Source organism: Charadrius vociferus, unplaced genomic scaffold, assembly GCF_000708025.1.
Source record: "Charadrius vociferus isolate BGI_N301 unplaced genomic scaffold, ASM70802v2 scaffold210, whole genome shotgun sequence".
In the NCBI taxonomy this organism is placed as follows: domain Eukaryota; kingdom Metazoa; phylum Chordata; class Aves; order Charadriiformes; family Charadriidae; genus Charadrius; species Charadrius vociferus.
The window spans coordinates 985,673-994,422 of NW_009646421.1; the positions used below are offsets into that span (position 1 = coordinate 985,673).

The 8,750-nt window shown below is 49.1% G+C and overlaps 1 protein-coding gene across 1 annotated transcript in view; it reads right to left on the minus strand.

Annotated features, from left to right (window-relative positions):
- GTF2F2 (general transcription factor IIF, polypeptide 2, 30kDa) overlaps positions 1-7,999 on the minus strand; it is a 101,856-nt gene extending 93,857 nt beyond the window's left edge. The window contains exon 1 of the mRNA XM_009881135.1: positions 7,763-7,999. Coding sequence (XP_009879437.1) covers positions 7,763-7,999 — 237 coding nt within the window. The remainder of the gene's footprint in view (positions 1-7,762) is intronic.
- Between the last annotated feature and the right edge of the window lie 751 nt (positions 8,000-8,750).

Here is an 8,750-nt window from a genome sequence, read left to right on the forward strand (position 1 = left end):
GGGTCCTCGCTGCTGCGGGGACGCGGGTTCGAGTCCCCGCCCTGGCGCGACCGAGGGAGGGCCTCGACATGGCGGCCACAAAAAAGTTATTCTCTCCCTGTAGGGGAGGGATTGTCCCGGCGTGCTGGAGAACGCCAGCAGCATGCGAAATGGTCTAGAGAAACTGGAGGAGCAGTCTGGAGAGAGGGGGCACCGCCATGACAGTGTTCTCCCAGGAAAATGGCAGGCTGGGGAGCGGCTGTGGGGTGAGGGGTCAAAGCATCACAGTGTGCCCAAAAGAGAGAAAAATAGAGCAGGTGAATCGTTTACCATGGATAGAAAGGGAAAAATTAGGCTTAGCTTTCTGCAAAGGGAACTCAGGGTGAAGCACTGGAACAGTCTGTCCGAAGACAGGATGGCCTCTCGGACACCGAAAATGTCTTAAGTCAGGAGAGAGCAGGTGCCTGCCAGTTCTGCTTTGAGATGGGCGGATTGGGCTTAGATAACCTCTCTAAATCCCTATTTTATGACTCTGCCCCTATCACTGGGGAAGTTTTCCCAATGTCTAGACTGTTTCCCTTGTTGTACTTTAAGCTTGTTATTTCTTTTCTATCCATTGTGGACATGGAAAGCAATTTATTACCTTCCTCTCTGCAGTTTTACTTTACCCCTTCACTGAGATGTATCCCTTTGGTTTGTCTCCACTTATACCAAACAACCTCCATTTGTTCAATTTTGTCTCATAGGTCATATTTTCTAGATCTCTTTTCGTGCCTGTTCCTCTCTGAATTCTCCCCAGTGTGGGTTCACGTCCTCCCTGAAGTCTGGTTGCACATCAGTGAAGGTTGTACTCCATCTGAGACTGTACCAGCAGCAAGCAGAGCATATTTCTGGTACCATACGCAAGGGATTGCTCATCTGGCTTGCAGAAAACCATCTCGGTATTACATCTCAGATATGATAGTCTGTCTTTCTAATTATAGCCAAGCATCTAGGTAACCAAGGAGGGCAATGCTTTTATCCATATCTGAAGCAACAGCAGCTAACATTGGACTATTCTGATTAGGATTAATTACATTTAAAAATGCCTTTTGTTTTTACATTGGAACTGTACTTGTCAGCAGAACTCAGCTGGGAGTGTGGATGAAGCTTGTACAGCTAGTCAGCTTCTACTAAAAATTCAGTTTTCATTAAGACAACCTTTCACAGACATACCAGAGGCATCTCCCCAAATGCTAACAAAAATGGGAGCAGAAGCATCTCAACAGAGGTAAAACCAGCCACCATTCGTGGGACTGTGCGACCCCCAAATATTATGGATCTAAGACCCTTTGGTTTTGTTCACCTGGAAGAAAGATGAGTATACACAGACAAACACCATCACTTCACAGTTTGCTTTTGAGTCCTACTGCACTGATTCTCTGTGCTGTACATGGGACAGTTTCTTCCTGGTGTATCTGAGAACAGGCCAGTGAATTCTCTCCAGGAGAAACCCAGAGGCACGGCTGGATATCCAAGAAGGTATGGATACACCTATATCCCGCCTCACTGTCTGTGCCCAGCACAGTCCTCCAGCATAACTCCAGGAAACACTGCACCTTCAACAGCAGCCAAAAGCTCTCAGGCCATTTTTCAGGATATATGCAGTTCCCCACCCTGCTGTAAAACAACTTGGTGGTGGGTCTGGCAGAAATAAGGGGCTCAGTGATGTGATTTTCCTAGAATCACAGAATGGTTTGAGTTGGAAGGGACCTTCAAAGATCATCTAGTTCCAACCCTCCTGCCGTGGGCAGGGATATCTTCCACTAGACCAGGTTGCTCAAAGCCCCATCCAGCCTGGCCTTGAACCCCTCCAGGGATGAGGCCTCCACAGCTTCTCTGGGCAACCTGTTCCAGTGTCTCACCACCCTCATCATAAAAAAATTCTTCCTTATATCCAGTCTAAACCTACCCTTTTTTAGTTTAAAACCATTGCCCCTTGTCCTCTCGCTACAGGCCCTGGGTAAAAAGTCTCTCCATCTTTCCTGTAGAACTGCTTTAGGTACTGTAAGGCTGCTATAAGGTCTCCCTGGAGCCTTCTCTTCTCCAGACTGAACAACCCCAACTCTCTCAGTCTGTCCTCGTAGGAGAGATGCTCCAGCCCTCTGATCATTTTTGTGTCCCTCCTCTAGACTTGCTCCAACAGGTCCAAGTCTGCCTTGTGCTTGGGAACCCCACAGCTTGATGCAGTACTCCAGGTGGTGTCTTAAATTTTCCCCTAGGATGGACATTGAATTAACAACAAAGTTCTTCCTCTGCCACCGCTCCCAGCTCAGTCTGTGTGCTCAGATCACACCCACCGCCCCTTTTAAAAAAGAAAAAAGCAGTGGAATGGCTGTTTCTAACAGGAGTGACATTTTCAGTGAGGTGGCGTCATGGCGGGTTCGGATGAGCCTGTGCTCCACTGGACGGGCGATGGAAGGAGAGGAGCTCTGCTTGCAAGCAGCCTGGCTGCAGGCGACAGCAGCGTGGATGACCACCTCAGGACTCCTTAGAGAAGGAACCCACGAGGAGCCATCGCTTTTATCCCAGGCATAAATGACAATAGCAAAAACCTCTGTAAAAGCCTGGCAATTGGGGTGGCTCAGCTGGCAACCCGGAGGGGAAGGCGGCCAGGCAGAGATCTCTCCTGGCTCTCTCCAGGCAGCCTCTCCAGACCCGTTTCCATGGAAACTGAATTTAAAGGGACAACAAGCAGGAAAAGAGCGCATTTTCATTAATTCCTCATTTAAAATCTCAACCTTCTGTTTGCCAGGGACACATTTAGCGCCATGGAGGAGGATCTGGGGGCCAGCTGCAGAGCTGTGTGTTAGTCACCCATTTTCTTCTTGCTTGCATGGAAACAGATGTTGTGTCTGAGGAGATAGGTGGCCAAATTCAGACTTGAACAACCTTTATCTTCTCTCCCCCCTCCCTCTCCACCCCCCCATCCAACTAGGTGAGATAATAGAGGCTGCAGTTTCATTGGCAGCCTCACATTGTTCCTCTTCATGCATTTTAGGAACAGGCTAATCGCTGCAGCCTGATGGTACTGGTTGAAAAGCAGCACAGCAGAAGACGCAAAAGGCCTGATGCTGTCCTGTTGAAGCTGACAGGAGTTTTGCCATCAGAAAATCACATGCTCACTCAAAGCCCGGCAAAGATGAGGGGAGATGTGCTTCTGGGAGCTGGTAGTGGTCCCACCCAAGATGTCAGTGATGGACACCATCAGACAAGTTTCACTGAAAACACTTCGCAGGAATCGAATGGAAGTTTTAGGGGGAAAAGACAAACTGGCAAAGTGAATTGCACATGAGAGTGCTCAAGCCACTCAGCTGTATCGTGTGTGGGGAAAACCTGCTTTATTGTTGGGTAGCACTAAAGCATGACACCTGGGAAGGCTCTTCAGCTCCTGACGTGGTGTGCACATCTCCCCAAGGGTGCTCCGGGGGACAGTACTCATGCAGGCACTGGTCACCTTTTTGTGACTCACTGGTTCCTGCTGGGGGGAAGGAGACCTGGACATGCAGGCAGACAGCTGGCCAGCAAGTCTGGAGGCCATGCGCTTTCTTTTCCTGAGCCACCCTAATAGCACCAAATGGAGGAACCCCCACAAGACAGCTCTGGAAGATGTCAGGATTCCTTTGCCCCAGCCTCACTGGTTTTAGTTGTAAGACGATTTAACATAGTTCTTCTTCCCTGCCTGGCAGGAAGAAGTCATGGGATAATGTTTTAGAAACATTGGACGTCTTGATGAAAACTACATTTTTCCATACTTTTCCCAGTGCAGAGAAACCCCTGGGGAAGTGAAGCAGGTTGTGTAGAAAGGAAATGAAATAGAACACATGATGATTAGTGTATTATGAGCTAATACAACATAGAGATCTGTATTGCTCTCTGTGCAGATGTCCCCAAACCTTCCACATCGGGTGAAGTAGCAGATGACAAACAGTTTTCATACACTAGATCAAACAGATCAACTATAATCACACTAAACTGCAAACACCGAATTATATTAAGCAGGTGGACCCCAACTTGTGTTTCAGTTTATAAGCAGAGCAGAGTGCGTGTGTGGAATTTTAACAAGAGGAGCAAAATTTCCCTACTCCAGGTGCATGACAACAGAAAAGATGATCATTGCTTTGAGTGACAGAAAAACGTAGTCACAGCCGTCTCTGACTCCTTTTCACAGCTCTGCCAGCAATGAGTTTGCAGACCCACTGTCTTTATAACTTTTCACATGGTGGATGAGGAGGACGAGTGTGTATCTGGCACGTGGCGAGGAGGAGAGGGACCGCAGCTCCTGGCTACGATCCTGTGAAATCACATTAAGCACATGAAAGTCCCTTCCTACCTGAAACGCTTCAGTGACTTTGCTGCTCTGGGACTCATGCTCCAGATGTGCCACAGAGGTCCAACCATGGGCTCTCCCTGCAAGATAAACCACACCATTGGGCCACAGGCTCCCCTTCCTGTGAAAGGCATTGGAGCATGGCCTGCAAGCCCCCGTCCCATCATGGTGCTCATGTGGCTGGGGACATGTAGCGGTGGGAAGAGTTTGGAAGAGGCCACAATGCTGCTCAGGTCATGCTGGCCACCTGGCTGGCCTGAGAACTGGGCAGCCCTAAAAGTCAGAGGCCACAAGCTCCTTCCTGTGGCCAGATGCGCTTGGTCATCTCGCAGCCCAGAAGCTTGGGTATCTAAGACCAAAGTATTCACTTAGATTTATGTAGCTAGAACATCTCATTTTGGTGATTTCTTACTCTTCACAGTGGGTCTCCTTGGGGATAGCTGGGGCACCCTTCACCTTTTCCAGCTGCTGGTGCTAAGCATGTTGCAGGACCACCACCTCCTTGAGTCACACTTCACATTTGATGGGATCCCTTGGTGTCTGCAAGTGATTCCTGGTAGATTTGGGATGTTCTCTCATGTCTTGGTTCCCAGGATTCCAGAAGTCCTTTCAGTGGGAAATGGTGATGCCCCAGAAACCTGGTTTCAGCTCTCCTCTTCTCTGTGGATGGAGTGACACCCCCAGTGTTTGTTTTCTAGCATTGCCATGTGCTGGAGGAGCTGAGGGCTGCCCACATCTGGATGCTCCTTGAGTTCAGCTGTACACACAGGGGCTGTGCTGCATTGCCATAGGGTCAAAATATTTGGATCTGGAGCTAGAGCTGAGATCTGCTGCCAGGCACGAAAGGAAGCTCCTGCAGAAGCTGACTTTCACAGAGGAGCATTGAGCCAGGAAGGGGACTATTCCACCAACAGATAATTCTATGACTTTATTCATTTCTGTCAGCCAACCCCCTCATTAACAAATTAAGGTGACCCAGGCACTCATTTTGGAAGAGGAAGACTAATAGAATGAGGTTGTCACAGGGCTGCTTGTACAAGTACCGCACAGCATCAGCAGAGCTCCACTGGCCAGTGAGGGTGTCTCCTATAGCCTGAATATCTGATTTTGCAGCCAGTAAAGAACCTATGGCTTCACAAGTGTGCAAGAATTAAATTTCAAAACTACCATTACTGCTTGAACTTCCAGGGCAAGCAGATGGCACAGTGCCCTTTGCCATCTTCAGCTATGATCATAAAATTGTAGTATCATAGAATGGTTTGAGTTGGAAGGGACCTTAAAGATCATCTAGTTCCAACGCCCCTGCCATGGGCAGGGACACCTCCCTCTAGATCAGGTTGCTCAAAGCCCCATCCAACCTGGCCTTGAACACCTCCAGGGATGGGGCCTCCCTGTCTCTGGGCAACATGTTCCAGTGCCTCACCACCCTCAGAGTAGAGAATTTCTTCCTGACATCTAATCTAAATCCACTCTCTTTCAGTTTAAAGCCATTACCCCTTGTCCTATCACTACATGACCTTGTAAATAGTCCCTCTCCGGCCTTCTTGTAGGCCTCCTTTAGGTCCTGGAAGACTGCAACAAAGGTCTGCCCGGAGCCTTCTCTTCTCCAGGCTGAACAACCCCAACTCTCTCAGCCTGTCCTCATAGGAGAGGTGCTCCAGCCCTCGGATCATCCTTGTGGCTCTCCTCTGGACTCACTCCATCAGGTCCAAGTGCTTCTTATGTTGGCAACTCCAGAGCTGGATGCAGTACTCCAGGTCGGGTCTCACGAGAGTGGAGTAGAGGGGCAGAATCACCTCCTTTGACCTGCTAGCCACACTTCTTTTGATGCAGCCCAGGATACGGTTGCCTTTCTGGGCTGCAAGCACACATTGCTGGCTCATGCTGAGCTTCTCATCAACCAACACGCCCAAGTCCTTCTTGGTAGGGCTGCTCTCAGTCCCTTCATCCCCCAGCCTTTATTTATGCTTGGGATTGTCCTGACCCACATGCAGGACCTTGCACTTGGCCTTGTTGAACCTCATGATGTTCACACGGGCCCACCTTTCAAGCCTGTCAAGGTCCTTCTGGATGGCATCCCTGCCCTCCAGTGTGTCAACCACACCACACAGCTTAGTGTTGTCAGCAAAGTTGCTGAGGGCGCAGTCAATCCCACTATTCATGTTGCCAACAAAGATGTTAAACAGCACCGGCCCCAATACCTACCGCTGAGGAACACCACTTGTCACTGGTCTCCACTTGGACATCAAGCCGTTGACTGCAACTCTTTGAGTGTGACCATCCAGCCAATTTGACCAAGTGGTCCATCTGTCAAATCCATGTCTCTCCAATTTGGAGACAAAGATGTCGTGTGGGACAGTGTCAAATGCTTTGCACAAGTCCAAGTAGATGACATCAGTTCCTCTTCCCTCATTCACCAACACTGTAACCCTGTTATAGAAGGCTACCAAATTTATCAGGCACAATTTGTCCTTAGCAGAGCTGTGTTGCTCTCACCAATAACCTTCTTATTTTCCATGTGCCTTAGCATACTTTCGAGGAGGATCTGCTCCATGATCTTGCTGGGCACAAAGGTGAGACTGACCAGCCTGTAGTTCCCTGGATCTTCCTTTTTTCCCTTTTTAAAAATGGGGGTTATGTTTCCCCTTTTCCAGTCAGCATGAACTTCACCAGACTGCCACAACTTCTCAAATATGGTGGATAGCAACTTCATCTGCCAGTTCCTTCAGCACCCATGGATGAACATCATCAGGTCCCATGGACTTTTGTACCTTCAGGTTCCTTAGATGGTCTCGAACCTGGTCTTCTCCTACAGTGGGTGGTTCTCCATTCTGTGGCTTGGGCAGTGTGGCTAGAGCACTTGCTGGTGAAGAATGAGGCAAAAAAGTCATTGAGTACCTCTGCCTTCTCCATATTCCCAGTAACGAGGTCTCCCGTTTCCTTCTGAAGAGAGCCCACATTTTCCCTATTCTTCCTTTTATCACTGACATACCTATAGAAGCTTTTCTTGTTGCCCTTCATGTCCCTGGCCAGATTTAATTCTACCTGGGCTTTAGCTTTCCTAACCTGATCCCTGGCTGCTCAGACAATTTCTCTGTATTCCTCCCAGGCTACCTGTCCTTGTTTCCAGCTCCTGTAGGCTTCTTTTTTCTGTTTGAGATTGACCAGGAGCACTTTCTTCATCTATGCAGGCCTCCTGGCATTTTTGCCTGACTTCCTCTTTGTTAGGGTGCATCTCTCGTAAACTTGGAGAAGGTGACCCTTGAATTTTAATTAGCTTTCTTGGGCCCCTCTTCCCCCCAGGGCTTTATCCCACAGTATTCTACCAAGCAGATCCCTGAAGAGGCCAAAGTCTGCTCTCCTGAAGTACAGGGAAGTGAGCTTGCTGTGCACCATTTGTGCTGCCCTAAGGACCTTGAACTCCACAATTTCATGGTAACTGCAGCCGAGGCTGCCCTTGAGCTTCACATTCCCCACCAGTTCCTCTTTCTTCTTGGTGGGAACAAGCTCCAGCATAACACCTCTCCTTGTTGGCTTCTCTGTCACTTGGAGAAGGAATTTATCATCAACGCATTCCAGGAACGTCCTGGACTGCTTATGCCCTGCTGTTTTGTCCCTCCAACGGATGTCGGGGTGGTTGAAGTCCCCCATGAAGACCAGAACTTCTGAATGTGATGCTGCTCATATCTGTCTATAGAGGGCCTCATCAGCTTGGTTTTCCTGGTCAGGTCACCTGTAGCAGACCCCCACTATAATGTCGCCTGTCCCTGCCCTCCCTTTAATCCTGACCCATAAGTTCTTGGTCAGCTCCTCATCCATCCCCCGGTGGAGGTCCATGCACTCCAGCTGGTCATTGACATAGCGGGTGACACCCCCTCCTCATCTTCCCTGCCTGTTCTTCCTGAAGAGCCTGTATCCTTCCATTCCAACACTCCAGTCATAGGAGCCATCGCACCATGTCTCCGTGATGCCAATAAGATCATAGCCCTGCAGGTGTGCGCATGTCTCTATCTACTCCTGTTTATTCCCCATGCTACGTGGGTTTGCACAGAGGCATTTAAGTTGGGCCCCTGATAAATCTGACTTACTGGCTGGAGTGCCTGGAATTCCTTTGTGCTGCACTCCAGGTGCTCTCCTGCTGACCTGTGATCCTTCTCCGGGTTCTGGGCATCTATTGCTGGCACTGGCATCACATTGGGATGGATTGTGGGATGGATTGTGGGATGGACTGCAGTTCCCCTCCCCCAGCAACTTTAGTTTGAAGCCTTCTTCACCAGCTTGGCATCATTGATGCATCATTCTCTTGCTGGCACTGCAGATGGTCTATGTAACCTGGAAAAAAAGAGAGGAAATAATCTGCAAAGAGGCAAAAAACATCTGGTCAGAGCATGATCATTTGTTT